General features: G+C 43.5%; 1 protein-coding gene and 1 pseudogene across 1 annotated transcript; both read right to left on the bottom strand.

Moving 5' to 3' along the window:
- Positions 1 to 858: 858 nt before the first annotated feature.
- LOC135510092 (C-C motif chemokine 4 homolog) lies at positions 859 to 13,189 on the bottom strand. The gene is made up of 4 exons (XM_064930884.1): positions 13,133 to 13,189; positions 9,444 to 9,555; positions 9,124 to 9,196; positions 859 to 927 (listed from the first exon to the last, which is right to left on the bottom strand). The coding sequence occupies exons 1-4, from the start codon at positions 13,161 to 13,163 to the stop codon at positions 859 to 861; spliced, it is 285 nt and encodes a 94-aa protein (XP_064786956.1). The 5' UTR covers positions 13,164 to 13,189.
- A 1,132-nt stretch (positions 13,190 to 14,321) lies between these two features.
- Positions 14,322 to 16,804, bottom strand: part of LOC135510741 (TBC1 domain family member 14-like) — a 57,886-nt pseudogene continuing 55,403 nt past the window's right edge.

Here is a 16,804-nt window from a genome sequence, read left to right on the forward strand (position 1 = left end):
TACCTGTGGATGTATTTCAAGGCCTACCTTTAAACTCAGTGCCTCTGTTTGACATCATGGGAAAATCAAAAGAAATCAGCCAAGACCTCAGAAAACAAATTGTAGACCTCCACAAGTCTGGTTCATCCTTGGGAGCAATTTCCAAATCCCTGAATGTACCACGTTCATCTGTACAAACAATAGTACACAAGTATAAACACCATGGGACCACGCAGCCGTCATACCGCTCAGGAAGGAGACGCGTTCAGTCTCCGAGAGATGAACGTACTTTGGTGCGAAAAGTGCAAATCAATCCTAGAACAACAGCAAAGGACCTTGTGAAGATTCTGGAGGAAACAGGTACAAAAGTATCTATATCCACAGTAAAACTAGTCCTATATCGACACATCCTGAAAGGCCGCTCAGTAATGAAGAAGCCACTGCTCCAAAACCGCCATAAAATGCCAGATTACGGTTTGCCAAATATCACTTTGGCACATTTCAGGTGTAAGTGGTGTATTTTCTAAAACTTAGTACCAAAGTCTAAACTGATAACACTTGTAATGCCCTCTGTCTTATGTTCAGGACCTTTGATTGAGCATTGAGCAGTTGAACACATCTTTAACCCCCGAGTTATTCATACAAAGTTTTATGCGAAATACAATGACAACATTTCACTTAGTCACCAATACATCAGATAATGATAGTTAAAAGTACTAAACGGTGAGCCTAACACTTAATCCAATAGCAAAAAACATATGATATACTACTCAAAACAAATATTTTTTAAGTGTTGATAGAAGGAATAATAGAGGGCAAATACCATTATCCATATAGTATTTAGCTATGTACCAGTATGAACTCTACCAAGACAGCTTCTCAGACTGTCAGGAGCTGGTGGGGGCGTGGCTCAAGGAAGTCTTCTGGATGCTCTCGGGATGTTGACACCTGGAGGAAATATGTCGAAGAACTAAATCTGGTCCACACTTGCACAACAACAAACATCAGCACACCACAGCACGACACTGAACCCTGACAAGTGCAAGATCCTATCAGGGACCTTCACAGGAAATCTACCACACCATCCTAGGAGGATACTTCAGTTATACTGAGGCACTTAAGACCCTGTCCCTAACACGGCTTCAAGACGGACACAACTCTGCACAGACTTCGCGTCCTAAAATCTAAATTCAGACTAGCTACCCCCTGCCCAATTCACAGTGACAAGCAGGAACACCCGCAGCCAAAACAAACTGACTCGACTAAGTCTAGAACTGAACGGTACATTAGGTCACCAATCCCATGAGTTCCTTTAGGACAGCAGGACATTATCGATTTAAAGACTTGTACTCTTATTGTTTGTATTTTGTTGCTCTTATCCATTCATATTTTATATGCTAATGGTTTTCAGTTTGTATTGACTGCTATAAATGTAATTTTAAAAAAACTTGAAAAAGGACACACTTTTTCAAGTTTACTGTAAACCAATTGTATGTTTGTATCCAATGTAAAGTTTGAAGCATGTTGAAAAAAAACTGTCTTACAATTTCAGTGTCCTTATACAGTGCATACTGTTCGTAGAAAAAAATAATCTGATATAGGTTTTATTGTGGCAGTTATCAAACTATACACTCTTTGGCCAGTTAATTAGATACAGAACCCTGTTCACAAAAATGGTTAGCTCCTACAGAAAGTGAGTAAGGCAGGCAGGCAGACAGGCATCAAGTTACTGTTCGATTGAACATTAGAATGGGCTTAACCAGTGACCTATCTCAGAAACGGACGGCCTTCTGAGCTTTTCACACATAACAGTAGGATTTACCGAGAATGGTGCGACAAACAGAAAAACATCCAGTCAGTGGCAGTCCTGTGGGGGAAAACAGCTCGTTGTTGAGGTGTCAAAGGAGAAGAACAAGAATTTTGCAAGCTAGCAGGCAGGCCACAAACCGGCAAATAATGGCGCAGCACAACAGTGGTGAAAATTGCAACAAAGTGATTGAAAAAAAAACTGCAGTAAAACTGTAATACCAAGACTATTTAGGATAGATCAGGTAGACTTTTTTTGACCTGAGATATTATCAGGGTCCCTGTGGCCAGTAAAGACAGACCCATCCCTTAGTCTCTCTGATTGACTCTATAGCTAAAATGACACTGATGATTGAAGATCTATTTGAGTTAATAAGAATAGAAACCAGCTTATATGGCTATGCCATTGTCAGCCCTGGGCCCACAAATGTGGGCTTCACTAAATGTGTGGTTTGACCTAAATAAACATTGCAGGATTTCATAGATATGAGGTTACATACTATGATGGATATGAAAGGCAGAACACAGGATCCGCTTCGCGAAAGTCATATTCTTGGTCGTACTGATGGTGAGTTGACGCTGTATTTAATGAAACCTAAGATGACCTGGGGTACTAATGTAAGAAATAACACGTAAAAAAAACTGCATAGTTTCCTAGGAACGCGAAGCGAGGCGGCCATCTCTGTCGGCGCCGGATATAACAAGAAAAATATAAACTCAAATGACACCCAACATGATGTATAAAAAAACAAGCCATACAAAATGGTAAGATTGATCAAGAGCCTGTTGTCTCAGTATTGTTCATACATGCTAAATGTTTGTGAGAGAAGAAAAAGTCAAAGCTTATAAAGAAAAGTGATACAATGTATAGAGTTCAATTATGAAAATCCAACAAAAGGGCTTACCAAGAAAAACTTCCAAAGGGTCTTCCTCAGAGTGAACAAAAAATTGCACTTAGCTCCTATTTATAGCCTAGTGGGACACACAACAATGTAAAAAATAAAAATAATGTGTAGTTCAAGGTAAGGGCTTTTATAATTGAGTTGCCTTGATTTTTAAAAATCTCTGTGCCATCCTTTCAGACACTTAAATATCCCCTATGTATGTACTTTATTTTAACATGGCCTATCATTGAAACATGGCATACACATAAGATTTCCAAGATAGCGTAGCAGTCAGACATCTTTGTCTTGTCTCGTCCCATGTATATATATATTTTTATCTCTTTTCCTTCACATTATTTTTAATATTTATCCTAAACCTCAACTTCAAAATAATCTCCTGCAACCCGCCTCACCCAATGTGGTGTGGATTTTGTTTTTTCCCCCTAAAGTATTTCTATTTACCTCCAAACTGGAATACATCAACTGAAGCTATCTAGCTAACCACTATCAGTCAGCTAACCTTGAGCACAGAAAGCTCTCTTCAGTTCGTACAACGCGTTTCAAACCAGAGCATACCCAACCTATTTTTCAATCCATATCCCCGGATTCCAACCTCAAACTCTGAACCTTTTCATCTGGATCATGGCAGCTAGCTAACCGCAACCCGGGTTGTCTACTCTTGGCTAATGCTAGACCCATCTCCCGGCTAGGGCTCCTGGGCTACTCCTGATGCCCACTCCACGGCTACAATATCCGGTCCCCTTCTTTTACCGGTACAGGGCATGGAACCCCGCCGATCCTTCACGACTGGAATACCGACGTAATCTGCCCGAGGATTCCAACAGGCCCCTCATGCCCGACGTCTCCTGAAGGCCCATTCTGCTAATTGGACTGTTAGCTGATCCATCGGCCAGTTTCTTGGACCACTATACCCATTTTCCAATTGGACTTGGACCCCTCTGCTACTTGGAACCCTACTAATTTCACGACTGGTCTATCAACGTCACCGCACGAGGAGGCAAAAACAGACTTTCCCCATCACGACGTCCCTCTAAGGCCCTTATGCTAGCTTGCTAGCCCCGGCCTGTTAACTGCTAGCTTGCTAGCCCCGACCTGCTAACTGTCTGAATCGCTGTGTCCCCAGCCAGCCGAACCACTCACTGGATCCATACGATCACTTGGCGATGCATGCCTCTCCCAAATATCAATACACCTTGTCCATTACTGTCCTGGTTAGTGATTACTCTCTCATTTCACTGTAGAGCCTCTAGCCCTGCTCAATATGCCTTAACCAACCATGCTGTTCCACCTCCCACATATGAGGTGACATCACCTGGTTTAAACATCTCTAGAGACTATATCTCTCTCTTCATTACTCAATGCCTAGGTTTACCTCCAATGTCCTCTCCTCCTACCATGCATTTGTCTGTACATTATGCCTTGAATCTATGCTATCGTGCCCAGAAACCTGCTCCCTTTGCTCTGTTCCAAACATGCTAGACGGCCAGTTCCTATAGCCTTAGCCGTACCCTTATCCTACTTCTCCTCTGTTCCTCTGGTGATGTAGAGGCTAATCCAGGACCTGCAGTGCCTAGCTCTACTAGCTCTCAGGTGCTCTCTACTAGCTCTCAGGTGCTCTCATTTGTTGACTTCTGTAACTGTAAAAGCCTTGGTTTCATACATGTTAACATTAGAAGACTACTCCTTAAGTTTGCTTTATTCACTGTTTTAGCACACTCTGCCAACCCAGATGTCTTAGCCGTGTCTGAGTCCTGGCTTAAGAAAACCACCAAAAACCCTGAAATTTCCATCTCTAACATTTTCCGCCAAGATAGAACTGCCAAAGGGGGCAGTGTTGCAGACTCTGCTACTGCAGAGTTCTGTCTTATTATCCAGGTCTTTACCAAAACAATTAAAGTTTCTACTTCTAAAAATGCACCTTTCCAGAAACAAGTCTCTCACCGTTGCCGCTTGCTATAGACCACCCTCTGCCCCCAGCTGTGCCCTGGACACCATATGTGAATTGATTGCTCCCCATCTATCTTCTGAGCTCGTGCTGCTAGGTGACCTAAACTGGGACATGCTTAACACCCCGGCCATCCTACAATCTAAGCTTGATGCCCTCAATCTCACACAAATGATCAATTAGCCTACCAGGTACAACCCCAAATCCGTAAACACGGGCACCCTCATAGATATCATCCTAACTAACTCACCCTCCAAATACAACTCTGCTGTTTTCAACAAAGATCTCAGCCTCATTGCCTGCATCCGTAATGGACCTGCGGTCAAACGACAACCCCTCATCACTGTCCAACGCTCCCTAAAACACTTCAGCAAACAGGTCTTTCTAATCGACCTGGCTGGGGTATCCTGGACTGACATTGACCTCATCCCGTCAGTAGAGGATGGCTGGTTATTCTTTAAAAGTACCTTCCTCACCATCTTAAATAAGCACGCTCCATTTAAAAAATGTAGAACTAGGAATAGATATAGCCCTTGGTTCACTCCAGACCTGTCTATCCTTGACCAGCACAAAAACATCCTGGCGTTCTGCATTAGCATAGAATAGCCCCTGTGATATGCAACTTTTCAGGGATGTTAGGAACCAATATACACTGGCAGTTAAGGAAAGCTAAGGCTAGCTTTTTCAAACAGAAATTTGCATCCTGTAGTACAAACTCAAAAACGTTCTGGGACACTAAAGTCCATGGAGAATAAGAACACCTCCTCCCAGCTGCCCACTGCACTGAGGCTAGTAAACACTGTCACTACTGATAAATCCACAATAATTGAGAATTTCAAAAAGCATTTTTCTATGGCTGGCTGGGCTTTCCACCTGGCTACCCCTACCCCGGTCAACAGCCCTGCGCTCCCCACATAACTCGCCCAAACCTTCCCCACTTCTCCTTCACCCAAATCCAGATAGCTGATGTTCTGAAAGAGCTGCAAAATCTGGACCCCTACAAAACACCCGGGCTAGACAATCTGGACCCTCTCTTTCTAAAATTATCTGCTAAAATTATTGCAACCCCTATTACTAGCCTGTTCAACCTCTCTTTCGTATCGTCTGAGATTCCCATGGGTTAGAAAGCTGCCACGGTCATCCCCCTCTTCAAAAGGGGGAGACACTCTAGACCCAAACTGCTACAGACCTATATCGAATCTACCCTGCCTTTCTAAGGTCTTTGAAAGCCAAGATAACAGATTACCAATGATTTGGAATCTCACCGTACCTTTCCACTATGCAATCTGGTTTCAGAGTCAATGACAACATTCTTATTGGTGCAACTGAACTGCCTTGGTTTCTCAAATGGTCCTAAACAATTCATAACCGCTTCATCGATAAGAGACATTACTATGGAGCCGTATTCCGACCTGGCAGTCTAAGGCTTTCTTCTCTGTCATTACAACATTCTTATTGGCAAACTGAACAGCCTTGGTTTCTCAAATTCTGTATACATCTGGCTTGGTTCACTGTGTTAACTAACTGCTCTGATTAGTTCAGTGTGTCAAATCGGAACTGCCTGTTGTCCGGACCAAATGGCAGTCTCAACTGGGGGTGCTCACAGGGTTCAATTCTCTGACTTCTGACTCTGTATACATCAATGATGTCACTCTTGCTGCTGGTGATTCTTTGATCAACCTCTCGCAGACTCCATCTGACTTAGAATATATGACGACTCCATTCTGTATACATCTGGCCCTTCTAGAATGGACACTGTGTTAAAACAAACATCCATCAGATTACTTCAAAGCCATACAAAACATTCCTTCCGTGGCCTCCAACTGCTCTTAAAAATAGCAAGTAAAACTAAATGCATGCTTTTCAACTGATCGCTTTGTCACCAAAGCCCAACATCACTATTCTGGACGGTTCTGACTTAGAATATGTGGACAACTACAAATACCTAGGTGTCTGGTTAGACTGTAAGGTATATCAGCAGGTATATATATATCTCACTGGTCACCCCCAAAGCCAATTCTTCCTTTGGACACCTATCCTTCCAGTTCTCTGCTGCCAATGACTGGAACAAACTGCAAAAATCTCTGAAGCTGGAGACTCTTACCTCCCTCACTAGCTTTAAGCACCAGCTCTCAGATCACTGCACCTGTACATAGATCATCTGTAAACAGCCCATCCAATCTACCTCATCCCCCAACTGTATTTATTCATCTTGCTCCTTTGCACCCCAGTATCTCAACTTGCACATTCATCTTCTGCACATCCTACCATTCCAGTGTTTAATTGCTATATTGTAATTAATTTGCCACCATAGTCTATTTATTGCCTTACTTCTCTTATCCTACCTCATTTGCACATGCTGTATATAGATTTTTGTACTGTATTAGTGATTGTTTGTTTGTTTATTCCATAGGTAACTGTTGTTGTATGTGTCGAACTGCTTTGCTTTATCTTGGCCAGGTCGCAGTTGCAAATGAGAACTTGTTCTCAACTAGCCTACCTAGTTAAATAAAGGGGAAATATATATATATATATACTGCTCAAAAAAATAAAGGGAACACTAAAATAACACATCTTAGATCTGAATGAATGAAATATTCTTATTAAATACTTTTTTCTTTACATAGTTGAATATTCTGACAACAAGATCACACAAAAATTATCAATGGAAATCAAATTTATCAACCCATGGAGGTCTGGATTTGGAGTCACACTCAAAATTAAAGTGAAAACCACACTACAGGCTGATCCAACTTTGATGTAATGTCTTTAAAACAAGTCAAAAATGAGGCTCAGTAGTGTGTGTGGCCTCCACGTGCCTGTATGACCTCCCTACAACGCCTGGGCATGCTCCTGATGAGGTGGCGGATGGTCTCCTGAGGGATCTCTTCCCAGACCTGGACTAAAGCAACTGCCAACTCCTGGACAGTCTGTGGTGCAACGTGGTGTTGGTGGATGGAGCGAGACATGATGTCCCAGATGTGCTCAATTGGATTCAGGTCTGGGGAATGGGCGGGCCAGTCCATAGCATCAATGCCTTCCTCTTGCAGGAACTGCTGACACACTCCAGCTACATGAGGTTTAGCATTGTCTTGCATTAGGAGGAACCCAGGGCCATCCGCACTAGCATATGGTCTCACAAGGGGTCTGAGGATCTCATCTCGGTACCTAATGGCAGTCTGGCTACCTCTGGCGAGCACATGGAGGGCTGTGCAGCCCCCTAAAGAAATGCCACCCCACACCATGACTGACCCACCGCCAAACTGGTCACGTCTGTCACATGTGCTCAGTGTGAACCTGCTTTCATCTGTGAAGAGCACAGGGCGCCAGTGGCGAATTTGCCAATCTTGGTGTTCTCTGGCAAATGCCAAGCGTCCTGCACAGTGTTGGCCTGTAAGCACAACCCCCACCTGTGGACGTCGGGCCCTCATACCACCCTCATGGAGTCTGTTTCTGACCATTTGAGCAGACACATGCACATTTGTGGCCTGCTGGAGGTTATTTTGCAGGGCTCTGGCAGTGCTCCTCCTGCTCCTCCTTGCACAAAGGCAGAGGTAGCGGTCCTGCTGCTGGGCTGTTGCCCTCCTCCACATCTCCTGATGTACTGGCCTGTCTCCTGGTAGCGCCTCCATGCTCTGGACACTATGCTGACAGACACAGCAAACCTTCTTGCCACAGCTTGCATTGATGTGCCATCCTGGATGAGCTGCACTACCTGAGCCACTTGTGTGGGTTGTAGACTCCGTCTCATGCTACCACTAGAGTGAAAGCACCGCCAGCATTCAAAAGTGACCAAAACATCAGCCAGGAAGCATAGGAACTGAGAAGTGGTCTGTAGTCACCACCTGCAGAACAACTCCTTTATTGGGGGTGTCTTGCTAATTGCCTATACTTCCACCTGTTGTCTATTCCATTTGCACAACAGCATGTGAAATTTATTGTCAATCAGTGTTTCTTCCCAAGTGGACAGTTTGATTTCACAGAAGTGTGATTGACTTGGAGTTACATTGTGTTGTTTAAGTGTTCCCTTTATTTTTTTTATCAACTAGGCACCTGATTTGTCTTCTTATTGTGTGCTAAATTGCTATTTATTTACCTTGAATCATGATATTTGCATTTTTACCATGTGTCTCAGAAGGCCACTAGGCTATAAATATAAGTGCAATTGTCAGGTTGCCTTGAGGAAGATGTCAGCTTGATGTCAAAATGTCAGTCACCTGTACTCATCCTGAACACCGGACTAAAGAACAAGAAATTAATTTGACGTTTTTTTGTTAAGAGCGGCAACTATTTTCTGCCTCGAATTAGGCTTTTTAAAGTTTTTCTTGGTAAGCCCTTTTGTTGAGTTATACAACGTATTTCATGTTCATAACATGTTCATTACATGTGTCATACATCTAAGTGATTATCATGATTGCTAGAATATAGCAGAGCTGACAATGAAGTAGGAGCCTGAGTTTATACATGTTCCGATTTTAAACTTCTTACAGCGAAGTGGAATCTACTCTCATCGATGGCCTTCATGATCCTGTCAATCAAAGACTCATCTGGATTGGCACAAATGTGTGTGCATCACTGCCTGGTATGGCAACTGCTCGACCTCCGACCGCAAGGCACTACAGAGGGTAGTGCGAACAGCCCAGTACATCACTGGTGCCAAGCATCCTGCCATTCAGACTTGTGTGTGATCAACCTGGAAAAGAGACAATATCAAAATAAATATCACTACTGTAGGTGTAGTGTGTGTGTGTGTGTGTGTGTGTGTGTGTAAACATGTATGACAAGGAAACTTATTTTAGGCTACATACATGACCCCCTTATGAGTGCAGTCAGATCTGGTCATTTCATATGCCACAATTAATTGTTTGGGGATTCTTCTTTGGTAATACTGGAAACAGCATTCATCAGGAACATTTCCATCTGTATAAAAAAGACAATCTGTCAGTTTCCTATACTTTTTCTGACATACTATAAGTCAACATGGAATATTTCACTTCAGCTCATAATGCAACAATTTCCCAAAACAAAACAAAAAAAAGCCATTTTGGACTCACCAATGTAGACATGTTCGAATATATGCAACTTCAAAGTTTAATATCACAAAATTTCAGCCCGAAAGCTTTTGGACATCAGAGCAATATTGAGGGAATCCTATTTGACTCACATGATAGGTAAGATATACAAAGCCTTAAAGATTGTCAATTAAATAGGCGCTCTCTTTGAAGAAAATAACTGATCTAGGAACAAGATCGAGGGAAATGACCCTTAATCCAGTATAAACTCTTGTATAGAATTTATTATAAGAGACAAATTCTACAGCACAACAGCAGAGTCAGGTCTTAAGTGTAAAACAAATCAATAATTCATGGCTTCTGGGAGCATAATAAAGTCATAAAAGTAATGGGTGGGGTTAGAAATTTGGCTGTCAGAAGTTTGATTAAAGGTAAACTTACATATATTAGTCACATGCTGTCACGCCCTGACCTTAGTTATCTTCTTTATTATTTTGGTTAGGTCAGGGGGTGACAAGGGTGGTATGTTTGTTTTTGTATTGTCAAGGTTTTTTTGTATGTCTAGGGGTTTTTAATAGTCTAGGTGTTTATATGTCTATGGTTGCCTGGATTGGTTCTCAATCAGAGGCAGCTTTTTATTCGTTGTCTCTGATTGGGAACCATATTTAGGTATCCATATTCCTTGGTTTATCTGTGGGTTATTGTCTTTGTATAGTTGCCTGTGTCAGCACTAGTGTTTATAGCTTCGCGTTCGTTTTATTGTTTTGTTAGTTTGTTTAAGTATTCTTCGTTTAATAAAGAGGAATGTAATTCTCATCCCGCTGTGCCTTGGTCTCCTCGTTATGACGAACGTGACACATGCGCCAGGTGTAGACCAACAGGTCTTACAGTGAAATGCTTACTAACGAACCCCTAACCAACAGTGCAGTTAAAAAAAAAAATATAAGGATAAGAATAATAGATAAATGTACAGAGTCAATGTGCAGGGGCACCGGTTAGTTGAGGTAGTATGTACATGTAAGTAGAATTATTAAAGTGACTATATATCGATGACAACAGAGAGTAGCAGTGGTGTGGAGGGGGTGGGGGGGCAATGCAAATAGTCTGGGTAGCCATTTGACTAGATGTTCAGGAGTCTTATGGGGCTTGGGGGATAGAAGCTGTTAGAAGCCTCTTAGACCAAGACTTGGCACTCCAGGACCGCTTGCTGTGCGGTAGCAGAGCAAACAGTCTATGACTGGGGTGACTGGAGTCTTTGACAGTTTTTAGGGCCTTCCTCTGACAACACCTGGAATAGAGGTCCTGGATGGCAGGATGCTTGGCACCAGTGATGTACTGGGCCGTTCGCACTACCCACTGTATTGCCTTGCGGTCGGAGGCCGAGCAGTTGCCATACCAGGCAGTGATGCAACCAGTCAGGATGCTCTTGATGGTGCAGCTGTAGAACCTTTTGAGAATCTGAGGACCCATGACAAATCTTTTCAGTTTCCTGAGGGGAATACGTTTTGTCGTGCCCTCTTCACGACTGTCTTGGTGTGCTTGGACCATGTTAGTTTGTTGGTGATGTGGACACCAAGAAACTTGAAGCTCTCAACTTGCTCCACTGCAGCCCCATCGATGAGAATGGGGGCGTGGATGTCCTCTTTTTTCTGTAGTCCACAATCATCTCCTTTGTCTTGATCACATTGAGGGAGAGGTTGCTGTCCTGGCAGCACATGGTCAGGTCTCTGACCTCCTCCCTATAGGCTGTCTCGTTGTTGTTGATTAGGCCTACCGCCATTGTGTCATCTGCAAATTTAATGATGGTGTTGGAGTCGTGCCTGGCCATGCAGTCATGAGTGAACAGGGAGTACAGGAGATGGCTGAGCACGCACCCCTGAGGGGCCCCTGTGTTGAGGATCAGCTTGGCGGATGTGTTGTTACCTACGCTTACCACCTGGGGGCGGCCCGCCAGGAAGTCCAGAATCCAGTTGCAGAGGGAGGTGTTTAGTCCCAGGGTCCTAGGCTTAGCGATGAGCTTTGAGGGCACTATGGTGTTGAACGCTGAGATGTAGTCAATGAATAGCATTCTCACATTGGTGTTCCTTTTGTTCAGGTGGGAAAGGGCGGTGTGGAGTGCAATAAAGATTGCATCATCTGTGGATCTGTTGGAGCGGTATGCACATTGGAGTGGGTCTAGGGTTTCTGGGATAATGGTGTTGATGTGAGCCATGACCAGCCTTTCAAAGCACTTCATGGCTACAGACGTGAGTGCTACGGGTCAGCAGACATTTAGGCAGGTTACCTCAGTGTTCTTGGGCACAGGCACTATGGTGGTCTGCTTAAAACATGTTGGTATTACAGACTTGGACAGGGAGAGGTTAAAAATGTCAGTGAAGACACTTGCTAGTTTGTCGGCGCATGCTTGCAGTAGACTGGTAATCCATCTGGCCCTGCGGCCTTGTGAATGTTGACCTGTCTAAAGGTCTTACTCACATCGGCTGCGGAGAGCGGGATCACACATTCTTCCAGTACAGCTGGTGCTCTCATGCATGTTTCAGTGTTATTTGCCTCAAAGCGAGCATAAAAGTAGTTTCTCTCATCTGGTAGGCTCGTGTCACTGGGCAGCTCTTGGCTGTGCTTCCCTTTGTAGTCCGTAATGATTTTGAAAGCCCTGCCACATCCGACGAGCATCAGAGCCGGTGTAGTACGACTCGATCTTAATCCTGTATTGGTGCTTTGCCTGTTTAATGGTTCGTCAGAGGGCATAGCGGGACTTCTTAGAAGCTTCCGGGTTAGAGTCCCACTCCTTGAAAGCGGCAGCTCTATCCTTTAGCTCAGTGTTGTTGCTGCCTGTAATCCATGGCTTCTGGTTGGGGTATATATGTACGGTCATTTTTGGAACGATGTCATCGATGCACTTATTGATGAAGCCAATGACAGATGTGGTATACTCCTCAATGCCAGTGGTGGAGTCCCGGAACATATTCCAGTCTGTGCTAGCAAAACAGTCCTGTAGCTTAGCATCTGCTTCATCTGACCACTTTTTTATTGATCTAGTCAGTGGTGCTTCCTGCTTTAATTTTTTGCTTGTAAGATTTGCCAAATGGAGGGCGAGCTTTGTATGCATCTCTGTGTGTGGAGGATAGGTGGTCCAGAGTTCTTTCCCCTCTGGTTGCACATTTAACATGCTGAGAAATTTGGTGAAACTGATTTAAGTTTCCCTGCATAAAAGTCCCTGGCTAATAAGAGCGCCACCTCTGGGTAACGGGTTCTTGTTTGCTTATGGCGGAATACAGCTCATTCAACACTATCTTAGTGCCAACCGCTGACTGAGGTGGTATGTAAAACAGCTACAAAGGATACTGATGAGAACTCTCTCGGTAGGTAGTCTACAGCTTATCATGACATACTCAACCTCAGGCAAGCAAATAGCTTGAGACTTCCTTAAATATCGTGCACCAGCTCTTATTTACAAATAGACAGTCCGCCACCCCTTGTCTTACCAGACGCCGCTGTTCTATCCTGCCGGTACATCGTATAACCAGCCAGCTGTATGTTGATATTGTCGTCGTTCAGCCACGACTCCCTGAAGCATATGATGTTACAGTTTTTAATGTCCTGTTGGTAGTTTAAATGTTGCCCGTAACTCGTCAACTTTATTGTCTAAAGATTGCATGTTTGCTAGTAGAATTGAGGGAAGTGGGGGTTTATTCGATAGCCTCCAAATTCTCAAAAGGCAGCTCGCTCTCCGGTCTCTCTTTCTCCACCTCCTCTTCACGGAGATCACTGGGGTCGGGGCCTGTTCCCGAGGAGCTGTATATCCTCCGCCTTGGGCTCGTCAGAGTCTTGAAAGAAGAAAAAGGATTCTGATTGTCCGTGGTGAGTAATCGCAGTCCTGATGTCTAAAAGTTATTTTCGGTCATAAGAGACAGTAGCGGCAGCATTATGTACAAAATGAGTAAAAAAATAAGTTAAACAACGCAGATACATTTTTTGGGGGGGCACGTAAAACGTCTGCCTTCTGCTCCGGTGCCATTAATCCGTCTATGTGCATATTTCAAGACATGGCATATGAGGGTGCTGTGGGATACCCAATGGGGTGGACCAATATTCTTTTTCAAAATCATTGAGGAAGAAAAGTATCTACTTAAAAACTGGAAATCAAATGATTCTCCATCACTACGAGAGAAGATGAATCAAATGTACTATTATTTAAATATTGAAAAGGTGTGTACTACGGAGAAAAATAGAACAGTGCAATTTGAGGCCATATGGCAGAGCGCTACATGCACTGGAAAGTTCCAAGGGATGAAGGAGGAGTGTGGTCGAGACATATGTGATATGTATTGGTTGTGGTGGGAACATGTGGGTCTGAGCAGGTATGATGTCATTGATGTTTGTTGAAATGTGTGTGTGTCTGTCTTTTGTTCATGTATGGTTGTTGTTTTATAAAAATAAATAAACCAGTTCCACTGCATTTAAAAAAAATGTTCCCCTCTAATCACGGGGACCTGGAACACCAGGTGGGTGCAATTAATTATCAGATAAAACAGAAAAACAGCATGCTCCGGACCTTGTTGTGTTAGAGTTGAATTCCCCTGCTCTACACCACCTTTGGCTATGAAGCGGTTTCCTGTCGATCACTTGCTCTGCAACTATGGAAAAACAATGACAACACACACACACCAGTAGTAGAGATAAAAGTTAACATGGGTCAGTCAAGTTAACCGGTATGAATAGATCATTTATTTAATAAAACAGTAGTTATATACAGCTCCAGTTGACCTTGCTACCCTGCCACCCAAGTCCAACTCGAGTTCAATACAACAGAAAAGGGTCCATTGGAAATGTCACGAGAGGACATAGTCAAACTGACAAATCAAAGCAAAGCATAAAAAGCAGATTTACTACAAAAATGTAAAAAAAAAAAATGTATTCAATAATTTAAAACGGGGGCCATTTATACTTACCAGGTTGCACTTCTGTGATATAAGGCGTGTTCACATGCTATCGGAGTTGCTGGAAGCTCTTCAAAAGCACATACACACAAAACACACATACAAGGATCCTCGATGGTCACGCGTGAGGGACACTGATAACAGTAAATACTCAAGACAAAATAAAAATCGTAAAAACATGGGATAAATTGTCTAAACGACAGTGTGAAACTTCAGGGGTGAAACTGCACGAGGTGACAAGAATGATTGCTATTTTTTATTGCAGTACTGCAGTGTTCACCGCAAAAAGGGAGCAGGGGGAATGGAGTGCATCTGTCCTCGTACAGTGATCTGAATGTCTACGTGCACAGGGGGGTGAGGAGTGATCCCCAACAGCCAAAGGGGATCACTAAATGCTTGGGGGCTCTGGAGTATGGAGCGTTCTGTACAGTACCTGCATTTGGACCTAGCCTCCAATACATTCAGAATCATCTACAGAGGAGTTATCTTTTTGGCAGGTGGTGGTGGTGGCGGCAGACATGAAAGCAGTAGTAGGATCTGTGAACTGAACACCACACCAAAGCATCTTGTTGAACAACTCTCTCTCATTGAGCTCACACCTTGAAACCAAGGCTGGTGTGTTCCGTTAATTTTAAATGGGGTAAATCAGAGCTCCTAACATGACTCAGGTCTTTCAGCTACATGACGAAAGGCATTACGGGAATAGGGAACATACAGCGTGCAATAGATCTGAGCCACTCTGCTCCTCACCAAGGAGTAAGACCGCTTCTGATTGGGTTATAGCACATACTGAGTGAGAACATCCAATAGAGGAAGAGCATACTGAGGCCAAATAGGGATACCAGCATTTTCAATAGTAGGGACACAGAAGATCCTCAGCAATCTCTTTTCGTTTCCGGAGTCTTCTATTGCAAAACACATTCGGTGAAGCAGCTTCAAAATCAAACCGTTACATATATTAAGATATGACACTTCAAATAGAAACAAATAAAACAGAATAACTTATTGATGACAAATGAAATGTGCAAAAAAGAAAATAACAGAAGAAAAGAAATGCAACCGATATGGTATGTGTGTCACACACAACGACACAGAAGGTTCTCATAATCCACCTTAGCTGTTCCAGTTTAAAACCACTTTAGTGTATGTGTAGGACATCATTAAATATCACTTCATTTATTTTCCCAAGTAGCTTATTTCCTCTTTGGTCAAATGTTTCTTTAAAAAGTGAACCGTAACATTGTGGTGCCTCAAACAATACTACATACAAAAAAAAATGTCTATTTGTTGTATTTCGGATGAATCTTCAGAAGAATAAAAATCAATTCACTACCCCCTCTTTTCAAGCCGATGAACAGTTGTCCCCAAATCACAAACACCCACGGCTTCTTGTTGGGAGTCTTTACGTCATAGAATGGTACGGAAACAAACAAAAACAAACGAATAAACGGCAAACAAATTAAAAATACATTGAAACCACATTCAAACCAAACAAAACAAAAAACAAAACAAAGGCTAACAGTAAAAATCGCAGCTGATTTGGAGGAATGACCAACGGCAACAGAGGCTGGGAGTAGAGGTAGAAAGGGAGGAGAAAGTGAGAAAGAGGAGAGACACAGGGAGTGAAAAAGTGAGAGAAAGAGGGAGGAGAGATCAAGAGGAAAAAGAGGAACATCCGTGCTGTAGACATTTGGGAGTGTACAGTACATTCGAGAGCATCCTTCGTCTGCCCGGTTCGATTTGGGGAAGGGGGACACAACATGTGTTGAGGGGGCATCATAATAAGTCCTCGTACCCCATTACCCCAGTCTTTTCCAGACCTCCCGTGTCTCTGCTCCATGAACCAGGGGGAACACAGCGGCTGGTTTTCCCCATCCGTGAGCACGCCGAGCCTGGGTAGGTCCATGCCAGGGAGGGCATGTCTATCTGGGGCCCAGAGGGCAGCTCTCACACACAGCCTGGCCTGGGCTCGTCTAGAGTTTCATTCGGTCAGGTGGAGTACTGGGTCGGAGAACGAGCTAGTGTCTGTGTCGTTTTGCTCCTGGTTAACTGGACTCAGCGCTTTAGGACTGGACTGTTCCGCTCCTGCAAGGCCTGAAGAACCTGAGGACGCCAAAAGGAGAAACAAGGAAATATCAGTCATGTTAAGCAAGGGGCATGGAGTTCATACCATACTCAAAAGGAAGAAGCATGGCGTGACCTCATCTATTCAAATCA

The sequence above is a fragment of the Oncorhynchus masou genome, chromosome 23 (genome assembly GCF_036934945.1).
Source record: "Oncorhynchus masou masou isolate Uvic2021 chromosome 23, UVic_Omas_1.1, whole genome shotgun sequence".
In the NCBI taxonomy this organism is placed as follows: domain Eukaryota; kingdom Metazoa; phylum Chordata; class Actinopteri; order Salmoniformes; family Salmonidae; genus Oncorhynchus; species Oncorhynchus masou.